General features: G+C 39.6%; 1 protein-coding gene across 5 annotated transcripts in view; it reads left to right on the forward strand.

The window, feature by feature from the left end:
- The window catches only part of NKAIN2 (sodium/potassium transporting ATPase interacting 2), a gene marked incomplete at its 3' end in the record, with an annotated part of 464,930 nt that overhangs the window by 238,613 nt on the left and 198,585 nt on the right, over positions 1-27,732 (forward strand). For all 5 annotated transcript variants that reach the window (XM_081187809.1, XM_081187813.1, XM_081187810.1 and 2 more), the window contains one exon: positions 19,950-20,030. In XM_081187809.1, coding sequence (XP_081043935.1) covers positions 19,950-20,030 — 81 coding nt within the window. The remainder of the gene's footprint in view (positions 1-19,949; positions 20,031-27,732) is intronic.

Consider the following 27,732-nt stretch of genomic DNA (forward strand, 5'->3'; position numbering starts at 1 on the left):
GGCACAGGGCAAGGAGCCTACCATCAGGCAGCCCACCTGCTGCCCCGCTTTTCCATCTCTTGTCTTCTCACTGGGGAGAACAGGAGGGATCTGCCATGCTCTTAAGTCTACCATGGTGTGTAGCATTCTGGTGATCCTGCCCACAACCTGCATGTTTGGCAACCAGCCTTAATGCTGTAAACTGGAGCTGAGACTGTCAGGTGGCTCCAGTTAAAACTTTTCATGAAGCTCCTGTTACTCAGATGTTGATCCTGCCCAATCTCCCCTGTCATATAAATTTGTGATTAAAAAATAGTATAAGAACAAGAAAGTCTTTATTCCTATGGGAGTGGTGAACTCTTTATTGCTTTATTGAGGCAAGGTGAGGTGACTGCCTCAGGCGGCAGGATCCACCAGATCAGAGCAGCAGATCCCAGTGTTGATATTTCTTCCCCACTTGTTCCTGATGTAGATCTTCCCTCACTCCTTGTTCCTTGGTGTGGAGGGGGAAGCCCTATCAACTAGTGTGGCTGGCCACAGTCCACAAGCATTCTCTACTTTTTAGGAAGGGTGGTTAAGTTGGGAGCAGGGAATCCTGGCACCCATGGCATCAATTTATAACCTAGGAGTGGGCCAAAGTTCATTCCATTGAATCCTCTGATTGGCACTCTCTGTGTGTCAGGGTTTGTCCTGGGCTCCAGCACCATGGTGCTGTTCCTGCTTGAGTGCTTCCCTGCTGGCTGCAGAGGCAGCACAAAGGAAGTCCCCATGGAGATAGTAGCGAGCCAACAATTATTTTTTGTAAATATTTATGTTCCATCCTTCTAGGGCCTATGCACCATTCAGTGCATAGTTTGAGATCAAATACCTTTAGGAATGTGTGTTTCTAGAGGAACATATAATTTTTGAGCCAAACTGTGGCAGCACATGTGAACGTCACATGAATCCAAAATAAAATTGCCCATCTATCCCTAGTATATCCATTACAATCCTTCCCTGGTCTTTTTTGTTTGAGCAGACATTTTCTTCACACTGTGACTGTATCTGCTGGGTGGCCAAGGCAGGTGGGGAAGGGGATGTTCCATTGTTGCCCTGAAGTCATACTGTGAGACACTCACTGTACCTTTCACTTTTTAGCCACAATGCTTTGTGTAGTAACACACTGGCTAGCTTTAGCTTTGTTTTAAAAGCTGTTTCATGCCGTTTGCCTTTCTTCCATGAACTTATGCACTGAGCCCCCTGTAAATCTTGTTGTTATGATCACTTTAAGTGCTTATTGTTTCAACATGTTCTTCACTTTCTTGGTGGTCTGCAGGAAAATAGCGAATTACTTTTTCAAACCATCCCTGTTGTCATGAGTGCTATTACCAAGAAAGAAACATTTTACAGCTGACACTGAAAAGCAAGATAAACAACATACATGGTTGTAAAATGCAGCAGTAAAGAGGTTTCAAAACTTCAATTCCTCACCATTTCCATAGTTTGCCTGTCAATTGTGCTGTTTATTTTGAGATTTGCTTTATTGTCTATGCACAGGCCCAAATGATAAGGCTACACATATTCTTGTCAGATAAGCTCAACTGCAGATAATAAATCTGAAACTTAAAGTAATAAGGATCTCAGTGAAGAAGCATCTCATGTTATGTGAATTCAGCAGATACTGCGTGCATTATAAAGGAGGACCAAGGAGGCACTTTATATAGTCTTTGACACAGAAATAATTCCACCCCTAAACATTTCTACTGTAGCATCGTTTTTATGTTTGCAAGTTCCATGATTTTTTAAAAAGAAAAACATTGTGAAGAGATAAAGAGGAGCTACTACTAAAATAGGTTCTTGTCACTCCCTTGTTCAAATCCAGTGAAAAGTCAGCCAATTATGTATCTCAAAACTCTTTATAGCATTTTGCATCCATTGCAGTATTCACTGTTTCTTTGTTTGAACACAGAGCTAAACAATTTCAAGCTTGAAAATCCTCTTCATATATTATTTAAGAAATTAATATCTGCTCTGTAACCAAATTAGAGCACCATTTGTTTATCTGTAAGGTTCTGTGCATGACATGAGTTGCATAGCTCATCAGTGTGATGAGTTAACAACAGAGATTACTTTGGGTATAATCTTAACATTAGTCAAAGGAGAGGGTATCTTTAGATTTAGTCAGTTCTTTCTGGCCAAAGTTTGCATATGGAAATATCATGTTTTCTTTCCCAGTAATTGTTTATTTGTATCGGTTTGCTGGAGTGTATATTTTAATTATTATATAAAAGTAAATTTGAGAAACTTAGGTGCAAGAAAATTTTGAACAAAAGTCATTTGTTATTTTCATAATTCTGGACATTTCTCAGCATATCCTAGTAAATTTACTGCGGCATGATGGAAATCAGGAGGAAATTGGATCACTTGTTGAAGACAAATGTCAGGTCTATTTGAACACTTACCAATCAGCCATTGTATATGTCATCCTTCACTGCTAAATGAGGGAAATGAGAATGAAATTTGGTTATTAGCCAAAGGCACTTGGCTGACACTGAAATTTACTGGTAATCAGAATGCAGCACCAGTTTTATTTTGCTAAAAAATATATTGGTAAATGTCAACATTCTTCATAACATTTATTCTTAATGCATTCTTGGCGTTCTTCATGCATCTGATGAAGTAACCTGTTACCTACAAGAAGTCATATCAAATAAAGTGCTGGTCTGAGTGCTAGAACAGCTTTTGCAACCAGACACAAGTGTCGTGTCAAACTAGGGTTACATTTTGTTAATATTGTTAATAACATCTGCAATGTTACTAACAATAATGAGAAGGCCAGGAAGCTAACTTCAACCTTTGATGATATTATTGAAGGGAAATTATGGGATGATATCAAAAGTTAGTCATAATCAAAACAGTCCTATTGGAATCAATGGACTTACATTGCCTATGACTTAGTTTGATATCAACGCCAATGTGCTAGATGCCCTTTAGATCTGCAGCTGCAGTAACTTGCTCTCGGTGAATGTGAATGTCATGTGGCAAGGCAGTTTTAAATCAGCTCTCTGACTTACTGAGTGAACTCTATTGTTTGTTCTTTTTCTAGAAACCGCTTTGTGATCATTTTTCAAAATGAAAAGTGACATACAGGCGTGTGTGTGTGTGTGTGTGTGTGTGTGTGTGTGTGGTAAATATAGAATAATTGTCCTCCCTTTAGGAATGAAGCATTTTTTCATATTTCACATTTTCAACAATACTGTTGATAAGTATGAAAATGTGATTTCTTGCACTGGAACAGATAGTGGCTACTTGAAATGACATCAGATGGATGCACATAGAACATATTTCAGAAGTCAAAACAGCAAATAGTCTTGTGGCACCTTAAAGACTAATAGATTTATTGTGTCATAAGTTTTCATGGTCCACAGCACACTGTCAGATGCACCAAGTGTTGTCTTCTCATGGCAGATATATATACACACATGAGTACGGAGGGAAAAAAGAATTCAATAGTAGAGTCAAAAGGCCATGAAATGTAAGAAAGGTTCAGTATACTATGCCAAAGCCCAAATGTTTCTATGATAAGAACTGGGTAACTCATTTCCAGCAGTGATCACAGGGAATAATACTTTCTAGCTATCTGGTAGTTTGTTTCTCATTTGCAAGGATATCATCACCAGCGACTGTAGAATGAGAAACCTTTCCTCTGTGTGGCTACATATCAAATAGCTTTAATTTAGCCTCACATTTTAAAAAGATTCATCCTTAAGCAATGTGCAACTGCAAAACCTGTTGCTGCTGTAGATACCAGCTGAGGTCAAGAAGGTTCCCCAGCAACTTCCTTTAATTTTCAGTATTTTTTCTTTCCTTTCTCTGAAGTGGCAGGGATTGTCATGTGCTGCTAATCTGTAGCATTAGATTATATAAACTGATGCTTAGGAATGCTTTTGTTAAGGTACAGAATGCATACATACAAAATGAGATACGGGAGTGCCAATATTTCAGCTATGATTTAATTTTCCATTTATATTAGAGCTGCCATCAAAATTTGACAATAAAGGAATTTTTGTTATCTCTAAATATTACTCAGAAAGTTTATAACAGGCCTAATAAAACCTGCATTCTCATCCATAAAGTTCTTTTGGTCAACCCCCCCCCCAGGTCCAACATTCTGCAGTAATAATTGCTATATATTATTGAATTATTTAACCCTTCTTCAGAAAACCATCTTCTGTAGTTGCATTAAATCCCATGCTATCAGTGAAATACATAATGTTTAACAATGCATTCCTATGCGTATTTACTCAAAAATAAGTTTCACTGGTTGTTTGAAACAAGTGCTCCCATATGGGATGGAAGCACAACTACCACATCGGCTCTCAAAAGAACCGATGATCACAAAAGTGTGTGTCCTGTATGCATATATCCCCATACTCTCAACCTCCTATAAGAGCAACAGGAAGCTTTGGTAGCACAATAATAGCTGAGCCCGTCAAAAGCCTGGGGTGCAAGGAGATGAAAGTGTCAACAAAGGCATAAGACAGACTTCACCAGGGAGAGCATTCCACAGATAGGGAGCCCCAACTGAAAAGGCCCTCTTTTTTGTCATCACCCTTCAGAGGGGATTCCAGAGAAGGGCTTCAGAAGAAGATATGTGTGTCCAGGTAGGTTCATATCAGAAGAGGCATCCCAGAAGCTATTGGGACCTGAGCTGTAAAGAGTCCTATAGGTCAAAATCAGCCTTTTGAATTGGTGTTATAAGATCTGTTCTCCTTGAAGAGTTGGGGATCTGCATTCTGTACTAACAGAAGCTTCTGAAAAGCAACCCCATGTGAAGTGCATTGCAATGGTCCACTCTTGATGTTACCATAGCATAGCTAACTGTAGCATATTCCTTTGAATACTGTACTATACATGGAACATGTCCTAAGAAATGTCTTGATCCTGCTGGATCAAGTCTGAGGCTTCCATGGCTACTAGTCTCAAGGAACAAAGAACTCCATAACTGTCATTGTATATAATAGCTTAGCTGAAAAGTATCAGGACAGAGCGAGGTCTTCAATATTCAAATACTGTGAACTTTTGTCAGAATTGTAAAGGCTCCATGCTATGGCTTGTACTGTGGTTTGGACTTCATTCTCAGGCTTCATTAAAGTCCATAAAAAGACTTTCTGGGACTAAATTACCAGCAGTCATTGAAAATTGTAGCTTGCTGTGGTCCATCAGAGTTACTGGTACAAATTTGTGCTAATGTGTATAGCCGGGACTCTGCATCTGAGTTTTTCCCTGGTTTTAATCTCTTTTATTTCTTTAGTTGTGAGTTAATTGAACATTATCAATATTTTAATTATGTGCATGTGCCTGGAAGGCCTTTGGCTACTGGGCAAACATTTAATTACTGTTAATAATGTTATTGCTGTTGCTACTGTGACTGCTATTATTACTAGACTATAATAATATAAGAAATAACATAAATGGAGATTAAATAAAGTTAAAGAAAGAAGAAAGGAACTGAATAGGTCTCATGAGGTTACAAATACAAGACATAATCTGTACAAGTAATTTTCTGTTACATCAATACTTCAGTGCCTGCTATATTTAATCCAAAGCAAGTTCTGAGCTTTGACTTTTTTTCACTAGGGAGCTTCTATAATATGGATCATATCATGTATTGGTCACATAAATAGCGCTATTGCTTGCTGTCCAATTTTGATTACTGTTCCATAGTTTCATGCCCTAGGTGCTTCTCCCATCGCACCCTAAGGGGACCATTGCAATATTGTTTATCATCTAGGATGGGCAACTGTTACTTGTTCTGATCCCACTCCCTTGGCTACTGCAATAAACTGGAATATTCTCCATATGACATGCAGAAGCCCAGGGCCTCCTGTTTCCTCTTCCCCACATGCTCCCATTCACTTGTTTTCTTCTAGGCAACAGCAACAAGCAACAAACCCTTAGTTTTCTTCCCAGAAAATTGTTTCTGTCTGGGCAATAAAAAATATCAATTTTACAGAAGGTTTAATGGATCTTGGCTCTGCCTGGCATGGTAGGGGCACTTAATGAAATCTGTGAGAGCCATATTTTGATTCTCAGCTTCAGTGAGTCCCACTTACACCCAGGGTAACACTGAATAATAATCAAATTTGAGGGCATCTTGACTGAAAACTGGGGACATAGAGGACAGAACCATTCAAACCCAAATGCTTCCAGTCATTTTTCAGTGAATATCAAATGCATTTCATGAGTAGTCTGTCCCTTCCCTTGTTGCACTACATTGAAAGGATATAGAAAGGATATAGTAAGCTGCCTTAACCAGGTCAAATTATTTGCCATTCTACCCTAATATTATCTGCCCTAACTAGGAAGGACTCAACACTGCTTCAGGCAGAAGTTTGTCAAATCTCTTGCTATCTAATCTTGCCAGAGATTGCATATTGGAGAGATCTTTTGCATGCAATGCATGTACTCTGCCACTGAGTTATGGTTCCTCCCTGTGTCACAGGACTATTTCCACACATCACTTGTCAGCAAACTGGCTTTGCCACAAGTGTCTGTTTGACAGGGGCCTGCAAAGAATTGTGGCTCACTGATTAGTCTATCTGTATGATGGTTACATTGTGCTGGAACGTCACTTACTTTTCTTTCTCTACATTTTTATACCACTTGTTTGTAATAAAATGCCCAAAGCACTTTACAAAATGAATAAAACAATAACATTGGTCAATTAAAAAAAAAACTGTTTAAAATCAAGTATTTGAAACATGCAGTAAGCTAATACCAGATGAAAACACACAACAACTTCTAAACTATGGAAAACAATGTGCGAGGCAGCATTTTATATTGAAACTCATATTTTCTCATTTCTGCAAGCCTCTTACCCTGGCACAAGAAACAGGAGGATGAAATGAGAGTTCACCAGGATATTGATCATATTTTAACTGTTAATGAGGTATAGATGAAATATTCATATATACAGTAGAAACCTCTATTATTCTATCCGCCTAAAATAGCCTGCTCCTGACAGCTGTGTAAGTTTTGGGGCTGTCAGTGAGGAAATGTTAACATTTGGAATTGAAATTCTGTTCATTGTGATACTCAAGGACAGTATAATTAAACCAATATATGTGCAAGTAACAGAGACCGCTTATGATCAGCTTAACAACATTCACCATATTTCAGTTTTATGTCTTATTGGTTTATCTGATGCCACATTACATCAGGAAATAATGAGCGTTGGTGAAAAGTTTTGTATAATTCTCCACCAAATAAGAAAAGTTTGGCTATGGTTATCAGTTTATTATTGTTAAATTACCAGGGTTCAGGGTCTAGTCACGTGACTACAGATTCAAGTTTGTAAATCTGTTTAACTTTCCTTGAATGAGTCCCCAAAGAAGGTACCAATTAGGTTAATAAAGAAATCCTTTTAGCTTTAAGCCCTGTTACTGAACATGTAAAAAGTGAACAGAATTGCATCCACTGTGTCAGCCCCCCATTTTATATGTGTTAGTCATTTCCCCCCCTGTTTCTTATTGATGCAACTTTGGTGGAGAAGGACATTGGTCAAGATCCATAGGGGAGTTGGGAGTGGTGCCTCAAGGTCTTGAAGCACCTGCCCACATAACTGAACTGGCTGGCAGAACCCACAAGAGCAGCTTGCACCATGGTGGACCTTAAGAGCTTGGCAAATCCCACATTGTGTCCCCATCAGACAGGCCGGGTGACTAATCAGCCAGAAGACAGGCTGCCTAATAATTTTTGCCCTATGCCAGATCAGCCTCTGGTAACCAATCAAGCTGTGGCCTTGTCTGACCCATAATGGCCTTTCTGTGCTCAATCATTGCTCCCTTGGATTTTGCCTAGCTGTGCATGCATGGTGAACAGAATACTGACAATCTGGAGATGACCTAAACCACAGGCCCTGAGATCCTTCCTTGGATGTTTACAATGTTTAAATGTATGTTCACATTTGAGGATGAAGGCCTAGTTTTAAAACCTTAGTCCCTGTATTTTTATAATTTGCATGTGAATTTTTTTAACACGGTCACCTCTACAAGTAGGTGATAAATTACGCATACAGACACCATTGGGAGGATTGCCGACTAATTTCACACCTTTTAACTGCAATTAAGTGCTTGCTTCCAGCATGCTGAAAACGGAAATATCTTCCTGATAGCAATTCATATTTTAAAGACTGTTGGCTGGCACTACAGTGGGACAGTCCACCAGTTATGTTAAAAATAAGATCTTAATTCTGGGAAGCACTACAAGGTCTTCATAATCAAGTGCCCTGTCCTGTGGCAAGATCTTTCCAGCATTGGCACCTATAGGCTCTCTGTATTATATAAATTGCCTGAGTGCAGTTCTTATTCCAACTGCCCTTCCAATTAAATCTAATTGGAATAACTCATGATTAGTTCATCCAGGTTTATTCTCAGAACAATTTTGCAGAGCATATATTTACTTATTGCCAGAACAAAATCCCACTCAAGACTTCCTCTTTTGAAAGACAGCATGGTAAAGAACTGTGTAGAGCTGACTCAAATGTTTGTGAGATTCGGCTTTTGTTTCAACACTTGCATAACTGATGAGGAAGAACCTTTTATCAAACTGCCAAGAAAATGGCCTTTAAAAAATTGTGATTCTGGGTATTCCAGCCTGGAATAAAAATGACGATGATGATGATGATATAATTGTTTTCCCACCCTTGCCCTAAGGTTCCAGGGTGGGTTACAACATTAAAACATTAATCACAGCTTAAGGCTACAGTGAACTGTACAGTGATTATTATCACTGAGTTATCACAATGGGGCATAGCTCAGAGAAGGTCTGAACCTAGGAAACAAGAGATCTGTACAGCCCCTAAGTTGCTGGGGGGCAATGTTCTGACATACACTTGTATAAATGGAGTCTATTTGTCATGGCTTCCAAACCTGGCCTCTTACAGTACACTGAGGAAGATACCAGTAGGGAGGACAGATAGACTGCTCCACTTGATGATCATCCTCAACAACGCCTTCCTTGGAGCCCTCTCAGCTGGAGAGGACCTAACTCTTGAACCTTCCTAGGACTCTAGAATGAAGCTGAAATAGCATTCCCATGCCTTGCACAATCTAGAAGTCAGTGTCTCCATACTTAGGCAAGAGCCCTTTAAGTCAGCACAACCAGCTCCTTGCGGAAGCAGGGCAACTGCAGTACAGGACATGCCAAACTCCATAAGGCTACAAATAGGTCCAGCTCTTGATTTAGATACCACCTTTGAAAACTCCAAAGCTCAAGCAGCAGGCCCAACTGGGAGCTGCCCAGGGTCCTGACCTATTAAGAAAGCCATGCTTCAAACCACTTGCCTCGCCAGACTTGACTTGTTTCTTGCTTCCACTTGCCCATAAGGTCCACAGAGCAGAAACTCTGGCTCTTTGGAGAACTTGGTCAGATAATTATAGGATTGTCCTATTTCAATTTTAGAAATTTGTCATTTGACATATTCAGAAATGGTTACAATTAATTTATTTTCCACTCCTAAGTAGAGAGATTGCAGTTCCTTTGTAGCCAGATCATTATATCCATCTATTGCATTTTTTAAAAGTACTTGTTAAACTGAGTCTGAAAGTTTAAAAGCAACATTCTATTATGAACCCATTTTACCCCTAAATTATCTCTACCTGTGTGGATTCTCTTCCATCCACCAAAGCTTCAATGGTTTTCTTACTTCCAGCTGTATTTATTTCTCACCTTTTATAATTGCTTCTCTTCCCCCTCCCCCTTCTTTCTACTAATCAGTACACACATTACCAGTATGGCTCTAGCTTTCAAGTATCAATACACAATCAGATTTCTATTTATTGTATCTATCCACAAGCTGCTTGCATTAGTAGAAGGATATGATGTTTTATTAGTATTCCAAGAAAGATTGGAAAGTGAGTTAATTACTGGGAAAATCCTTAAGATGTGTACTCAGGAGCATCCATTGCATCTCTGTCTGAAGAGGAGGAACAATCCTTTGCTATGGCTAAAGGAAATAGGGGAGTGGGGCTTCCCTAGCATTGGACTTGATTGTTCCAGCCTCGTGTGTATAGGAGGGATCACTTTAAATGCTTCTGAGCATACCCTTTCCCCCCATATAAGTGAATGGCTACAATTTGCTCCTGGGACACTATTTCAGAGGTAGCCAAACCTCTCCTATCTCCACTGACACTGGACATCTGACTCCCGCTGGCAGAGATTCCATTGGGGGCAAAGCATTTGTGGATTTAGAAATGCATTGTGTCTTCCCCTCTCCCAGTGGATCTTTACTGTAAAGCTTTTTAGGTCTGTGTTGTGTTTATAAATTTATGCAGTGACTGACACCAATCCAATTCCTAAATGGCAGGAATCTTGCTGAACACTCCAGGAATACAGATGTATGCTAATCATAATGATGAATGCAACTGCCTTTTCCTGCAACACAGGCCACTTTAAATGCTCATAGCCCTGTAAGTCTACACGTGCATTTACTACGGTCCTGTTCAATGTATGCCTCATCCTAGGATTCCAGCTTTAGATTTGCACATTATAATAGGAAGCATTTAAGATTTTGTTGTTACCCAGTCAAATTCATCTTGGCTCTAAAGTAGGCCACAGTAATATGAATCTCTCATATCATGTATGAATAAATGGTGGCTAAAGTACAGCTAATGTTTTGTTTATCCAGCATCAAATTACTGGTGTCCTAGGACTGTGTGACCCTGTGAGTGCAGAACTGATGTGATAAATGCATTTGCTGCTTCCTTCAAGTGAAATTAGTTTTCATGAAAGAAGCCAGTTTGGGGGCATTAGAAAATGAATCATGGTTTTATCTCCTGAATATTAGCACAGCATGTCCCCGCCTCCCTTGCTCTCCAGCATATGTATCAAAACCTTGGCAAAGGAAGAGGCACACCAGTTCAGCCTTCCTTCCTAGTGTTCATTTATGCAAATTCACCATGACCAAATATTTCAATCTTTGGCCTGTCTGCCACATCCAATCTAATCACAGCAGTTTCTGCTACAGAAAGCATTACACTGGTGCAAGTGCTTTATAAAATTATAAGTCAGCAAAATGTGAAAGTGATTTGGCTTATAACAACATCTTCCTTTTTCCAACTGCATCCATTATATTACCAATTATAATTTATTTACATATTTGCTTTTCTGTTACCTCTTTCCTTATTGTTGCCCTTTTCATTTCTAATACCTTCCTTTGTGGACAGCTGATCATCATTAAAACCACCCAAACTTTTTTTCTCAATGTGATGGTTGTTGATTTAATAAGAAGACACAGTATTTAGTTTGTTTGCCATGTTGTTGTTGTTGTATTGCTTAAACACACACACATATATATGTTGTTGTTGTTGTTGAGTCATTTAGTCATGTCCGACTCTTCGTGACCCCATGGACCAGAGCATGCCAGGCACTCCTGTCTTCCACTGCCTCCCATAGTTTGGTCAAACTCATGGTGGTAGCTTCGAGAACATTGTCCAACCATCTCATCCTTTGTTGTCCCCTTCTCCTGTGCCCTCATCTTGTTTGCCATAAAAAGGTAAAGGTAAAGTACCCCTGACCATTAGGTCCAGTCGTGGACGACTCTGGGATTGCACACTCATCTCACTCTATAGGCCAAGGAAGCTGGCGTTTGTCCGCAGACAGCTTCTGGGTCATGTGGCCAACATGACTAAGCCGCTTCTGGTGAACCAGAGCAGCACAAAGAAATGCCATCTACCTTTCCGCCAGAGCGGAACCTATTTATCTACTTGCACTTTGACATGCTTTCAAACTGCTAGGTGGGCAGGAACTGGGACCGAACAACGGGAGCTCACCCCGTTGCGGGGATTCAAACTGCCAGCCTTCCGATCGGCAAGCCCTATGCTCTGTGGTTTAGACCACAGCACCAGCCGCGTCCCTCTTGTTTGCCATAAGGTGTTCTAATTGTGGCCTTTCACTATAGTAGGGTAAAAGAGCATATTGTTTCAGGTTTAGCCTAAAGCACAAGAATTGTGGAATCATACTGCTAAAGAATATATTGTGCCAAACAACCCTGTCTAATCACACATAGCTTTAATTTTTTTCCTAGCATTTTATCAATACGCCATTGTGAGTTTTTCTCACTTGCAAATAGCAAGTGCAGGTGTCTTGATCCAGATCAGGGCCACAGTGAGGAACAAATAATTAAAGATCCCTCACCCCTCTCATGCCAGGGCTGCCCATGCCAGCTAAAGTAAAAGCAGCTACACAACAGAAAATTATATTCAAAAGTCACATTTTAAAAAGTAAGTTTGACTCTTACTAATCATATATATGTGTTTATGTGTGTGTGTGTGTGTGTGTGTGTGTGTGTGTGTGTGTGTGTGTGTATGATATATATTTCCTAAATATATTTCTAATATTGACATGGAAAATACAGTACTAAAATGCTTTCCAGCTTTCCATTTTAATTATTGAAAGACATGTGGGTAAATTAGGTGAGTTGCATTTTACTGAAGTAGTAAGAATGCTTGAGTCAGGACTCTGAATTTATGGATTCATTGTTGAATCTTTTTTTTTTTAAGTCACATTTTTCTCTTTGAGATCTAAAGCACTTAAGCATGTTAAGTGTGAAATAATGTTATTTTTCCTAAACTGAGTCTGAACTTTTGGCTGTTTTGTTTGACAAAGAAGAGACAAATACATATTGAAACACTTTGCATATTGATATCATTAAATCAATAGGGTCCATTTGAAGAGCAATTAATATTTGCCCCCAAAACAAATGCAAAAATCAGCCTTCATCTCTAAATGGGTTGACTATTAAGTCACAAGGGAATTCCTTATAACCTTTGTTAGGAATTCTGACAAGGGAAGGCAACCACACTAATTTGTGCTGCTAAATTGCTCTGGAAAAAAACTGCCCTGTTTGTATGATTGTGGTGCTTGCAAATGAATCAATAAAGCCATCAAAACTGCTCAGGCATTTGGCCACAAAGCAACAGGAGTTTAAAGATAAGGCTATAGATTTTCTTTCAAAAGGACATTACAAGAATATAAGAAGGTTTTTTTAAAAAAATATGAAAAATGAGTTTACAGTATCAGCAAGAGAAAATAAAGGATACATAGCTGATTTCTCTCTTCCAGCCCCTTGTCCTCAAGTGTAAGCACATGCTGCCATTGCCATACACAAATGGGGTTGTATCCAACAGTTGCTCAGTTGATGCTAAGGCTTCCATCAGTGGAACAGGAAGGGAATCAAATATGATGCAGGGGGACCTTCCAGATTTAAAGGGGCACAGAAACTGCAGGGGGAGGGAAAGTTGTTGAAAACTGCTTTTCTCCCCATTTTGCTGATGGAAGCCTTACTCTCAGCTGAATTACACCATTGAATACAACACAGTTTGTATAAAAAGGTTCAAGGTGCAGTCACAAGTATACAAAGCCTTCGCCACCAATGGCTCTGATGTATGCACTCAGTTGTCAGGGAAGAATCTTATTCATTAAGCAGAGAGTCAGCTTCTTACCTGTAGGAATCAGGAGATCCATTTTTAGAAGAGAGAAGATCTAGCAGTCTGTCCTAGCAACCTTAGCACAATTTGGTATGAAGTAGTTTGCAGACCAGTATTACCCATTAGAACAAAAGCTGGAAATGGGTCATTTTTAAAAAGCGAATCTTTGCCATTGAAGTCAGTGACAGACAGCCAATCCATTTTTGCTCCAACATTAGCCTTTAATTCTATCAAGATGCTTGAAGAAGTGACCCCTTCCATTTGAATTTTACTCGTTTGATGTTTAAAATATGGGTACATTCAAAACTGCTGTGAAAATTGTAACTTAAATTTTCATATGTATAATGTACATTTTTTCCATACATTATCATTTATATTATTTTTTATTATATATTTCATTTATGAAGCATTTCCCATGAAGCCTCTCAGGGCGAGTTCACAGTACAATAAAAACTTATCTAGAACAATTGCATATATAAAAACAATTTGAAATTCAATGCAAATACCCACTGGAATAGAAATGGCCACTTCTTGAAAGAAGGAGGTCTTCAGCGGGCATTGAAAAGATCATAGAGGTATGGTGCCTGTCTGAAATGTTACAGGACAGAATTCCAAAAGATAGACGATGCCACACTGAAAGCTTGATTCTGACATTGTGTGTCATGGACCTCCTGATACGATGGTATCTGCAGGATCTCCTCTCCTGCTGAGCACAGGAATGTGTTGGGTATATTATTAAAGGGATGGGATTTTGTGTAGTTATCTTAGCGGTTGTAAGTACTGGCACCTGGAGCTTAGCTCACCAAGTTGTAGCTTCCATTAATATTTTTATACAAATTTACTTTTCTCCAGTTCAGCAGGCAGTAAAACACAATGGACAGGAAAGAAATTTTCAGCAATTTCCCCTCCCTCTGCAGGAACAGATAAGTGTGGTTGGTTGAAATAGTAGAGCCATGAAACCAGATCCTCAGATACTTAAAAGAGTCAGCATGTTCTAGTCTTATGGCCATCAGTGGTCCAGGAATGCTTTCCTTGGCCTTTCTTTTTGAAAAATTCATAACCTTTGATTTTCATCATTAATTGTTTGAAATTCATTTCTACAATAATATGCAAATCCAAGTAGTAATCTAGTCATCAGTGGTCTGACTGGTTGAAACAGTGGGCTATTTAAACAGCCAGCATTATTTATAACTACGTCCCCAATGCAGTTTACAGATACAATAAAACAATCCATCAATTAAAAGGATAAACCAAATACCAATAAAACCACCATAAAATAGATCATTGCAGTACTTTTTCCACCCAGTACTTCAGGATTTGCATAAGCCTTTACCCATCACCAGTTTTCCTATTGCTGTTGAAATCCCCATGAGAACCAGTGATGGGTCTCCATCACTGAGCAATTCCTTTGCTACCAGTAGTCTTGCACACCTGTAAAAGACCCAGACAATTAACTGATAGTATGATGCACAGATGTGGAATGTGCTGTAACATGTATCCTAAGGTTGTTGTTTTTTACTTATGCATAAGTCTCATGGAGTTGAGTGGATGTTATCCCAAAATAAGTGAACATAGGTTTGAAGCCCAACTCATTCTGCAACCCATTACAGTGTCAAACAAAGCTTCCTTTCCCATTTCAGCACCTTATTCATAAGTTTTTCTTCTGTTATTTGTCTTTGGTTTGTTCTGCCTTCAGTTCTTTTGCCTTTGCATGTAGGTGCTTCAGCAGCATTCTATTGTTCTTCTGTTCAATAGCATCTTCATTTTATGTTGCTATAATAAATTATTGCTTGCAGTTTCACAAAAGTGGTTGAGAAATGCAAAGGAACATTGTACACCAGTGTTTTGAGCTTGTCGGGGGGGGGTACCTACTTTGTGCAAAAGAACTGGCAAGGTTATGGATGCTGCCTGTCAAAGGCCATTACTTGGCGCTAAGACCCAGTCAAACACTCCAACTGACTGATGAGTGGGCACCAGGCCATCAAAGCAGATGGACATGAGTGTGCAGAGCCAAAAGACAATGTATGTGCATCAAGTGTAAATGTTGATGGCAGGTTTCCCAGCCAGTGTCTAAGCTTATGCATCTGTAGTTACAGAAATGCCAGGCTTGTTCTGGATTAAATTTTCAAACAATTAAAAGGAATGCGGGCAGGGGAGGAAATGTTTTTTAAAGCAGGCCTGGGTAGAAAAGTGAAAATAGAGACGATTTAATGTTGGGGATCTCATCTGCTAAATTCTCTCAGAGACACTTCCGCAGGTTGAGCCACAACCAAAATTACTATTGACTGGATATTATTCAATCAATAGTAAATTGACTGAATAATTGACTAAGCCTAGTCTTAAAATCTTTTTAAGCTTCCTGCTGAGCTGTGTTGATATGCCAAATCCCTAGTACAGAAGCTCATTGGGTCTGATGGCCTCATCTTCATAGCACAGTGAAGATTTTTCTGGTTGGCTTTTGCGGACTGTTGGCTTTAAAGTATTTTTCAATGCAGAGCCCTTTTAATGATAGACATTCACATTTTGCAAAACCACAGGTAGACTTTCTCTCCATTGTCATGGGGGATGGAATGCAGGATTCATTTCAAACATGTTATTTTCAAACGGGTTGGCTTCCTCTCCTATCAGGGTTGCCAGCCCAGGCTTTGAAACTGTTTCTTTAAAAGCAGTGAACCCTAAAAAGTAATATCTAGAAAGAAAACTGCCTAGCCAATTCCTATTGTTTACAGAAATTGTGGCGTTTCAAACATTTTACTTTGGACTGAGAATGTTAAAAACTAGTTTTCTCTTTATGAGTGCTATCTTGTTCCTATGGATCTTTTTAAAGCACAGTGGTGCGGCATAAGACTGGCATACTCAATACTTTATATTTGCACAATCTCTTTTTAATGAATAATTAACTTATATTTCTGTCCTTTGCAGAAATAACGTAAGAGCTGCATTGCTGGCTCATATAGTCCAACATTGTCTCTCTCAGTTGACAGTCTAAGTCCTAATTTCATTCATTCATTCATTCATTCATTCATTCATTCATTCATGTATCATTTCTATATGTTCAGCTCTTCAAACTACTTTCTAGTTTCCTAATTCATTATTGCAATTACTTTTATACCCTCTTCCCTTTTCATTCCACCATCTACACTTGCATCATTTCCTCCCAGTGTTGCTTATGCCTTTTATAATCTGTGGCATACCTTTGCTTTTATTTTATAATAACCTCACATCTCATACCAAGTGAGTTGGAAGCAGGGTCCTAGAAAACACAAGAGAAGACTGAGCTGGTGATGGCAAAGGCAGGAATGTTCCATGAGCTGGTGACTGGGAGGCAAACAGACGGTTCATCAGGCAGTATAACAGCTGGGTGGGAGCCTGTTGACTCCTCCTGTCACCTGATCCTTGCTGGGCTGACAGCTATGATCTGCCAAGGTGGCTCAGGGATAACTATCTTCCAGAGCTGCCACAGTCACTAGTTTGAGACTTCTGGTCCCTTAACAAATAAACAGGAAATGAGAGAGAGAGAGAGAGAGAGAGAGAGAGAGAGAGAGAGAGATGAGTCTAAGGAAGAGAACAGCAGCAAGCTGAATCCTGCAAAAGATTCCATGAACACTACAGAGGTTCAAGCAGTTTTTTGTAAATCTTGCTAGTCATATTTTATCTCATCATGCTGAATGCTGACAAGCCTGCTGAATCCCTGCCTAACTTTCCCAAAGTTCAGGACCCTCTGCAGTCTCTCTAGTCTTGAGACTTCAAAGCTTACTTTCAACCTCTCCTTTCTGAGACAGTTTCTCATTTCATTTGGAAAATGACAGTGTTGGGTTTTCTCAACCACTGTCCGCATGTGTGCATGATGAACTTGATAGTATTGTGGTTACTCCCTCCCCCCCATTGATGCTGTAGCTCTTGTATCATTCCCTGCCTTGCGCTCTTGAGCATTTGGCTCGAGAATTCTGTTTATGAGGATCCAACACAGTAGCTGAGCTATAGTGATTAAAACAGTAAAAAGATATGGGACAAAAATATGTCTTGTATTATAGCAATCACTTCTCATGCAGTGATACAATACTGCAACCATCATTGCATGTTTTCTTCCAGACTGAAGGGATTTGTAAGTGTTTACCATACTTCTAAGAAAACAATTTGTTGGGGTACCTAAAGCACTCCTGTCTAATGTTGCTAACTTTCACTTAAGCATAATGGTCCTAGCCTGAGCATTTAAAAAATACAGACACAAAGAGTATTTGATGGAGACATTGTTGATATAATTGCAGTTATCTCATGATAACTTGGGTGTCCAACAAGCTATTATCCATTATGACACAATCAGTCACTGATGGATTGTTGCTTTGTATTAAACAATTTTCCCAAGAACAAGAGCCATACTAGGGGACAATAAGCTTTTTAGAGCTAGGCTATTACCTATTGCATGATGAGTATCACACTCTCCAAATATCTTTAATAACCATGGCAGCCTGTGTTTTCTGTTCCATAGTAGAACTCTGCTCCTATTTTTGCCTTTAGAAATGTTAGCTATTGTTTACACATGTGCACGACAATTATTCACATTTCAGCTATCTCACACACAGCCGTTCAGGTGTGTCAGAGATGTTTGAATTCTAGCACATGGGCCTAAGAATGAATATCCATTGAACTGCTTCCTTTTCATCCTCTCCTTCATAAGAACATAACAGTCCTGCTGGATCACACAGAAATAGGATCTTGGCCGTATGCCATGCCATTTTCCTCTGTGAAGCTATAGCTAATAAAATGTTACAGTCATCATACGTTCTGGGTTGGTGACCCTGTTTCAACTATGCTCTTCTGGTTACAGCTATATGTGCAATTGATGAAAATGCCATGCTTTTGTGTAACATGGGGCCACCATGTTCTGCCATGATGGGAATGGGTTTTGGAATTAGGCATTATCCCCTATTTCCTCTGGTGTCTATACACTGAGGAGATTTGAAGCTTTTGCTTTGGTTTTTGATTAGCTACACTTTAATAACAGTTTGAGGTCTGAATATAATTCTAATCTTAACTATGCTTTGTTGAACAAGCCTGCTACATGTTTTGAAGTTGGCTTGTTTCAACAAACCATAGTTAAGATTAACCACAATTTGTTTGGTTCAAACAAAATAGCAAACTATGGTGAATCAAAAACTGTGACCAAATTGGAACAAAATGATTTTCATTGAATTGTAGAACAAGAACTACTATTCTTATCAAAACACAATGGGTTGGGTTCAGACTTGCCTGAGATCCAATGGAAACTTCCACTGCAGGAAGAGGGAGGTTATCTTTACAAATACCAACTTTCTCCTATAGCCTACAGCTGCAAACCCCCCCCCCCCCGTTGTTCCAAGTTTGGAGACTTCTGGAGCAGCATTTTAGTGGTGAGGAGGCACAGGCAGAGAGCAAAATAACTTTCCCCTTCCTCCACAATGAAGCTCCTATGCTGGTCTGGATCCAGTTATTCCGCCCACACACAAACACACTTTTATGCAAAGATTGCATTTGAAATATAACATATGGTACACACAGCAATTTATTATTATGAAAAATGATGTCAAAATGTGGAAGGTGGTCAAAAGCAAAAGCACAGTAATGACCACAGAAATATGAGCTATCAAACTAATAAAAAGAATTTAATGATGACAGTGTGTAAAATTAAACTAAATGGAATATAATAGCATTGAATAACTAAAACACAGACACAGTGTTTAACATGGATAGAACAACAAAGAACATTTACTAAATAACAAAATGAGGATGCATAGCCTTATGGCTGTGTTTATAGTAGCTTGGAAAACAATTTTCCACATAAGTGATATAATGGGCCTGTATAATCAATTTAATTATTGTGAAAATGAGGCACATTAGCATAAAGCCCCCCCCCCCTAATTTAGTCTTGTAGAAATATCAGAGGTTGTTTTGGAATTTTTGTTTGTTTGTTTTGGCAAAGACTCTAGCAAAGAAAAAGGGGTGCATAGAAAGTTGGTCCATGAATGTAGATGCAATGGAGAGAAGAAGGGGGGTTACAAGGAATAACAGAAAGCTGTGCTAAATATGGAAGTCCTGCCCCTGTCCTCCTTACACTGTTAGAAACTCTCCGTTGACCTAGTTTCTGAATTTCTACACCTGTATCAGGCAGTTTTAGAATTTCAAATATTCATCTGCAGCTATGGCACTTAGAAATATAGAACTTCTTTGTCATAAATACTGAGATCCTTAGCTTTATATTACACTAAAGTCTTGCCACAAGCTGCAGTTCTATGTAACATGACATATTAATACCCCTACAAGTTTTATAAAACCAGCAGCTATAACTAGTTTGTTCCAAGTGGAATGGAAATATTTTCTTTTATGAATGAAACTCCACATAGCTTTAATGCATCGACAATACTAGGGTGTTGCTGTCATTTGAGATTTGTAGTTTAAGCTTAATTTAAACACTGCTGATTTTGGGATTCATGATGCATTATTCCTTTTTCCCTTTTTTTACAGTACGCTGTCTGGTTAGTCCTCTGGGTTACATGGAATGTATTTGTTATCTGCTTCTACTTGGAGGCTGGGGACCTATCAAAGGTAATTTGCCATCTGATATATCTAAGCCAACTGATGTTAACACCCTCCGAATTCTGAGGATGTTGCTTTGTATCTATTTAATCTCCTTCCATTTTTTTTTAAATGAAGAAATCACCTTGGGAACAATGAATAAATTGCATGCCTTTTGCTGTGCATGTCCTAAATTGCTGCAGAAATCATGTAGGTCTACAAGCTACTTACGTGATTTTGTGCAATTTAGGGTGTGTGTTTGTGTGTGTGTGTGACTTCTGATGTGAGAAATTTCATAGATCTCATACTTTCATTTAATGAGAACTTCATATCTGTAGTTATCAAAGCTGATAGTTAATCAAAGGATAAATACATTTGTATTATGTAGCTTACTGCTTTCTGTTTCCTTTATAGAGTTGTGAACCTAATGTGAAAACATAAAATAGTTTTGCAAGAACTGAGGCATGATAGTGAGCCAAAGCATTGGAGTGTTACGTTCTCTATTCCTTGACCCCTTGTTAAGATTATTGTGATGGGCTGATTAGTCTGTGATATAAAGGATATTTAAAGGAGTGAAAGTTTTGGTTGTATCTTATATTGTATGTGATTTCAGTGGGCTTCCTTTCCCAAATGTAGAAGACACCTGTGACTGAGCAAGAAGTACTGTTTCCCAATAGTGCTCTTCTGCCTTGAGTTTTATTAGAGAACATTAAGTATATATTCTACTGCATCTCAATTTACTTGATGCTCCATCATTTCCACGCTGTAGGAAAATAAGCCATGATCTGGCTTGTGTAGTCTGAACCCATGGCTTCTTCCTCTCCAAACAAGCCACTAGCAAAAGTTAAGGTTTGTTCTTAGCTACAGAAAACAATGGGATCGAAATCTGAATGCTGGTGGCTTACTGCATTTTGTTACCATTATCACAAAAGTAATGTAAAGTTAGTGCATATGTTTCTTTCCTGGAAGTAGAGACATCTGAGGACATTGATCTTTGCAAATTCCAGTATAAACCAACCTGATCCACATGTCCTGGACTAATTTCAAGATTGGTTTAACAATCAAACCCTCTTCCCAAGGAACTCTGGGAATTGTCACTCTGCGAGGGGATAGGTGTCTCCTGACAACCCACAATGCCCTTGGCAAACTACAGTTCCCAAGATTCTTTGGAGGAAGCTATAGCTGTTTAAAATGGTTTGATATTGCCATAAATGTAAAGTGCAGATGGGGCCTAGGTTGTTGAGTTCAATAGCTTCTCCTTTGTCACATATCTTTACATATTTCTGAAACTCCCTGGTAACAGCTGTATCACTGGATGCTGACCTATTCCTGATGTCCTCAATCACCAATCCATCACAGGCCTGCAGAGATTAGAATGTTAATATAAAATGTCAGTACAATATAAGATGGTGATAGAAATAATCTAAAAATGTAGAAAATGATTTGACCTAGCTGTAAACCAGCAACCGTCTTGGCTATGAAACTCTAGTATGCATGTTGCAGAAAATATTCAGGCTAGCAATGAGGTAAACTGTGAATTTCATCTAGAAGAGCATCTGTTAGATTGTCTCATAGATATCTCATTGAATTCTTTGCATTACTTGAATTTGCAGCTGAGAATAAATATGACATCAAATGTGTAATGGCACTCCTGAGCATTTCCTCCTGCTGGGAAAGGAAGATTGAATCTTTAAAAAAGAAAGATATTGCACTGAATTAGCTCTAAATAGAGAATAAAAAGTAACCTTTAGGGAAGCATAGGGCTAAGCATTATCTTACACGAGGGACATGGCTGAGGTTGTAAACCATGAGAGATAATCTTGCACAAGATGGTTTTAGGAATTGCTAAGTAAAAATTACAGTCTAATAATTGCCCAACTGGGTATACTTTGTTGTATATGGGTATGATTTATGGCTCTCTGCCACATAAAATATTTGTGGGGGTGGGGAGAGGTATGTTTTGAGGCTTACTTCTCTTGCCTATGTACGACTGGTTTTCTGTCATTACTCAGTAATATCAAGATGCCAACAACACATTTCAAGCTACTGGCATATCTTCTGTGGAGAAGCTTACTAATGGGTGCTTCCTTCCCCTTGTCACAGAGGTCATGTCATTTTTTACAGCTGCTCTTTATTGAAGTGAAAAGAGCCCTGATAACAATAATGGGCTATTCAGAACGATGAGATTACCACCTCCTCATAAGATTGAAGCAGTTAAAGAACTGCCAGTAAGGAGCCTAGCAGAGCTGTTCACATCACATTATAGCCTGGGACAGATACATAGTTTGAAGTTTGGCAATGGACTCAGAACACTTCATGTCATTGTGTCACTGTTAATGTCTTACCTATGACAGCATGGCTTTCACAGCCTGTCAAAATTATTATGATCATGTAGCCTGGTGACAAAAAGAAGGACAAAAGATATGTTTTAGAAAGCCGCTATATACACATAAAATTTGCTGTCAGGAATTCGTATCACCCAGAGCATATCCTGTTACACAAGTACTGTTAAGTCACTAGTCACCATGTTGCCACCACCTCAGTCATATATCTGCCTTACTTAGTAGAAACAGACTAATTTACTATTTTTTAAATGTTATTTTTTAAGACAGAATTTATTTCTAGTTCGCAAACTGGATTCAAAGGAGGAGGTGCATCTGGTGCCCTTACTTCAAAGAATTACAGGTTGGTGAGGAGGACTCCCTGGTCCTGAATGGGGTAACTGTGCCCCTGAAGGACCAGGTGCACAGCCTGGGAGTCATTTTGGACTCACAGCTGTCCATGGAGGCGCAGGTCAATTCTGTATCCAGGGCAGCTGTCTACCAACTCCACCTGGTACACAGGCTGAGACCCTACCTGCCCGTGGACTGTCTCACCAGAGTGGTGCATGCTCTAGTTATCTCCTGCTTGGACTACTGCAATGCGCTCTACGTGGGGCTACCTTTGAAGGTAACCCAGAAACTACAACTAATCCAGAATGCGGCAGCTAGACTGGTGACTGGGGGCTGCCGCCGAGACCACATAACACCAGTCTTGAAAGACCTACATTGGCTCCCAGTACGTTTCCGACCACAATTCAAAGTGTTGGTGTTGACCTTTAAAGTCCTAAACGCCCTCGGCCCAGTATACCTGAAGGAGCGTCTTCACCCCCATCGTTCTGCCCAGTAGCTGAGGTCTAGTGCCGAGGGCCTTCTGGTGGATCCCTCATTGTGAGAAGCAAAGCTACAGGGAACCAGGCAGAGGGCCTTTTCAGTAGTGGCGCCCGCCCTGTGGAACGCCCACCCATCAGATGTCAAAGAGATAAAAAACTACCTGACATTCAGAAGACATCTTAAGGCAGCCCTGTTCAGGGAAGTTTTTAATGTGTGACATCTTAGTCTATTTTTGGTCTTTGTGGAAGCCACCCAGAGTGGCTGGGGAAACCTAGCCAGATGGGTGGGGTACAAATAATAAATTATTATTATTATTATTATTATTATTATTATTATTATTATTATGCAGAAGTTTCTAGTTCAATTGGTCAGAGAAAGCCCAAGCAACCAGATGGGATTTTGCTACATGAATTCTGCACCAGCTGCAGCTTCCAGACCATTCTCATGGTAGCCCTGTACAGAGTTCAGTAATTCAAATAGAACATCAGCAATGAATTAATTTTATTGTTTAAAAGTTTTGATATCAGTTCCTTGATGTCAGCGCCCTACACATGTAGGTTTTACCTTTTCACACATGTTCAACTCATGGACATCAAGGGGGGGGGGGGCTATTGGGATGTGGCTACCTAGATCTGCCCAGCTCATATGTTGATTTTAACATGAGAGCTAGCTTCTGAAAAGGACTTTATTCCTAGACTGCTTTACAGACTGCTTTCAACACCAGGTGATTTTGAGCTCAGCCTAGAAAGAAACTGGTAGCCAGTGAAGGCGACTTAATGCATACATAATATGCTCTGGTTTGCAAACACCATCCTCCCTCCCACTCCAGATAGCAGTCATGCAAACACAGACTGAACTAGGTGAAGCTTCCTAACTAGCTTCAAAGGTATAGTTTGGATTTAAAGATATTAGCTTCTTTCAACGATATTTTACATTGCCTTAATTTTATTGTACATATTTATCTCTCACTGTCCCTGTGCTAAAGATATGTAGGCAGAACGATTGTCTGAAGCACTAGTAGCAAGTCACTGAAGGTAAACTGTCGCACATTAAAATAAACAATTACTCCAAAGAGACAAATAATTGGAGATACTAAATATCAAGGCACAGATTATAGTAGCAGAGAATGCTTACATTTGTTGAAAAGGGAGTTATAAACGGAGACATTCCCTTTGCTTGTTTCCCCTTTCTAAATCTTTTTGAATAGGTTTGGGGAGAGCTGTGCTTTCTGCTTGAGAGAGTATTGAAACTGAACATGGGAAACCCAACCAACTATGAACATATTAGATGGTAGTGGGCAAACTGCATTGCGACCTGGTAGCTGGATAAAGAAGACACATGGGGTGGGTTGAACTAGGACTGCTTTATTTAAGATTAAAACCCATTAAAAAAAACCCTGCTGGGGAAACACTATTGGTGCAGGAGCAAGCATGAATCTGAAATAAATTGCAGCCTTTAGGGCAACCAAAAGCCCTCCCTGTAGGACCTGGATGCAGAGCTGTCCAGCCTGCCTCCCATTCCCAAGACCCACCATGAAGGTGAGTAGGAAGGCCTGTGCTGTTCCACCCCACACACCCTGAGGACCCATAGCTTTGGTTCAATAAAGCAGTTTAGCCTCAAGGGCAGACCCAGAGCCCAGAGAGTAAGCCTCAAGATGAGCCCATCACCCAGAAAGGTGCATACTCCCCTTCTCTCACCTGAACCACCAGAGGTAATGGGATTAAAAAGCAGTTTAACCTAATTAACAACATAGGAGTCCTTCTAGTGCCCACCACCCAGTCAGTAGGGCAGGGATTTTCAACCAGTGTGCGGTCGCACCCTGGGGTGTCTTGAACGATGGACAGGGGTGCTGTGGGCAATGCTGGCCTCTGTCCCTCTGTCCTTCCCCAGATGCCCTCTCATGTCTCTGCCTCCCAAAAACTTGCACACATGTTTATTGCAGTAGCCCTGGCTATAAGCTCCCCAGGCAAACGGTGCCTCTGGGAAACACCTCTCTTTGGAGCAGAGGGGGCTGCTCAGAGACCTGGGGTGGCAATGGCTGCCTGGAGGACTCCCAAGTAGAGGGGAGAGGAGGTTGAGGGAACACTCCACAAGGGAGGCTGTTCAAAAAGGGGTAAGGGGCTGCTAGTTCTGCGGGAAAGGGGTGACATAACTGGGCTCCTGAGCCCCACAGGGGTGCCTCAGAAAGAATGTAGTTGGTCAAGGGAGCCATGGACTCAAAAAGGTTGAAAACCTCTGCAGTAAGGAGCAGGACAGCCCTTCACATAGAGAAGTGTCCTCTGTAAAGTAAGACACATGGCCACCCTATGTGTGCTAGGGCAAAGCTCTGGGATATATGAAAGAATAATATGCCACACATCTATAACTGGAAAGGTTTTGTGAGATGGTGATGAAGCATGTTCCTGGCTGTAGCATAAAATGATGGGTTCACTGAGATATTCACATGCATGGGAAACTCACTGGTTCAGTGCCCTACAGAGCAAAAGATTGCCTTCCCTAGCTGTGATTCAGCCTTATTGATCCAGAGACACCTGCAGCAGCAGTCTACCTTGACACATCTAGACACATTAAAAAAAAAGCGTTTCAGGAAAGCACATTGTAAACTTCATAATGAGAAATCACGTTGGCAAAAGACGGGACTCCACATCGCCATCTGGTGTCACAGTGCTATAGCGCATATAAAACACTTTATTTACTAATGTCTCCCACACTAATAATAATAACAACAATTTTTTTATTTATACTTCGCCCTTCCCGGTTCAGAAAACTGGGCTCAGGGTGGCTAACAACAAAATTAAAACACTTAATTGTAAAAGCAGCATAAAATACAGTATAAAAACATGAATAACAATAAAAATCAAAAATCAATTTGGGGCAAATCCATCTAATAAGCATTAGATAGTCACTAGGGCTAGCTGACTGAATTAGTCCTACTAGAGAGCCCTGTAGCAGTAAGAGCATAATGAAATGGACTGTTAGGTTCTCATACACGGCATGCATTGAGGACCTGAGGTCCATACAAATACCTAAGGTAGCACTTCCAGCCTCCTGGTATTAAATTTTCAGTAATGAGTCAGTTAAATGTGACATTTCAAAAGGATGCTTAACACACCAGTTAAAAATACTAAGTGTTTCGTAATGTTTAAAAGGTAGCAAATTAATTTTTTAACATGACAATGTGGTGATTTGTTCATTGTATTAATCCTTTCATATTAGCTACAAGAGTGATTTGGCACTAGAGATGTATTGGTGCCTTATTAGTTTATAACCATCAAAGAAATAATTAAATTGTTGTGGTTCACATTTATAATGAAGTGGTTAGCAGTTAAATTTCAGTGTTGCGTGTATTCTAATAAGGCTACCTGCAGGATATTTAATTTTGAACACATTACCTTCTTTGGATATTGGTTTAGCAGATGTTCTGTTAAGATAACGGTGAAATTAAATTAGTTTTCTTCTCAAAGCATCTGGTTAACTTTGTAGGTAAATGCCTTTGAGCACGAAATCTGACCAGGATTTTTTGGACAAATAGCTATCAGAATGTTTTAAGTAAATGACTTCATTTTATTTTTCCAACTTCTATTACTCAGGGCAGATTTGACATGGTTGATCATATATCTAACAAATGAAAATTGAAAATAGTGCTGGGATCCAACAGCGTGGGGTTATATTGAAGGTAGTTTCATGGGCAGATACTATTAAGCATGCTTGTGGTTCCAGTTAAATTGGTTTGCAGCATATATTTTTAAACCTCAGCATCTCTACCAGTTAGAATGGAACTGATTACAAAATTAAATTCCCCATTACTGTAGATACAGCACATTTGGGCAAGCTTTCATGAACACTTCCATTTTTGTACTCTCAACTAATAATTCATATGGTAATGAGAAGTTAAAGGTGATAGAATAGAGGGGAAATTGTATTCATGGTCTGTTAGAAATGGTTGGATACACAGCAGCCTGCATTGGAGGTTTTGGGCTAGTTTTTTATTATTTAAATGTAAAGATGCCCAACCTTGAAATCATAGGGTGGATAACAATAAGATAAAAAAGAGGAAACTGGCCCTGTTTGAATTTCACATTTGAAATACTATTATTAAAATAGCCAAAAACATATTGTTGCTGAAACTTCCAATACAGTTTAACCACAGTTCCCATACTTCAGCCCAGATATCACAAAAGGCTTTGGAACAGTTAAAAAAAAGGGGGTTACACCAGTAGTAGTTTTTAAGTAGTTTCTATGAAAAGGAGTTACACACTTGTCAAACAGCTGTTGAAAATGCTTTTCTATATGACCTAATACAGTGCCAGACTCTGTTTGTTAGTTGTCTTCCTGCCTTCCCTTTGTATAATCTGCATGCTAATTCATTGGTCAATGGAAAACTTTAAACAGATTGCTAGTGCTTGGTTAAAAAGAAAATCCATGAAACATCAGGCCTGACAGCCTATCTGTACTCCACATCAGTAGATCCCTTCCTCTGAATAAGAGATCAGGTTGCTATCTGTTTGGTATACTTGATCGATTTTGCTGCCCATGTGGCATACATCTATGTAGAATTGCTTGCTAGAATTGGGGCAGAG

Source organism: Podarcis bocagei (assembly GCF_964188305.1).
Source record: "Podarcis bocagei genome assembly, chromosome: 3".
Taxonomy (NCBI): domain Eukaryota; kingdom Metazoa; phylum Chordata; class Lepidosauria; order Squamata; family Lacertidae; genus Podarcis; species Podarcis bocagei.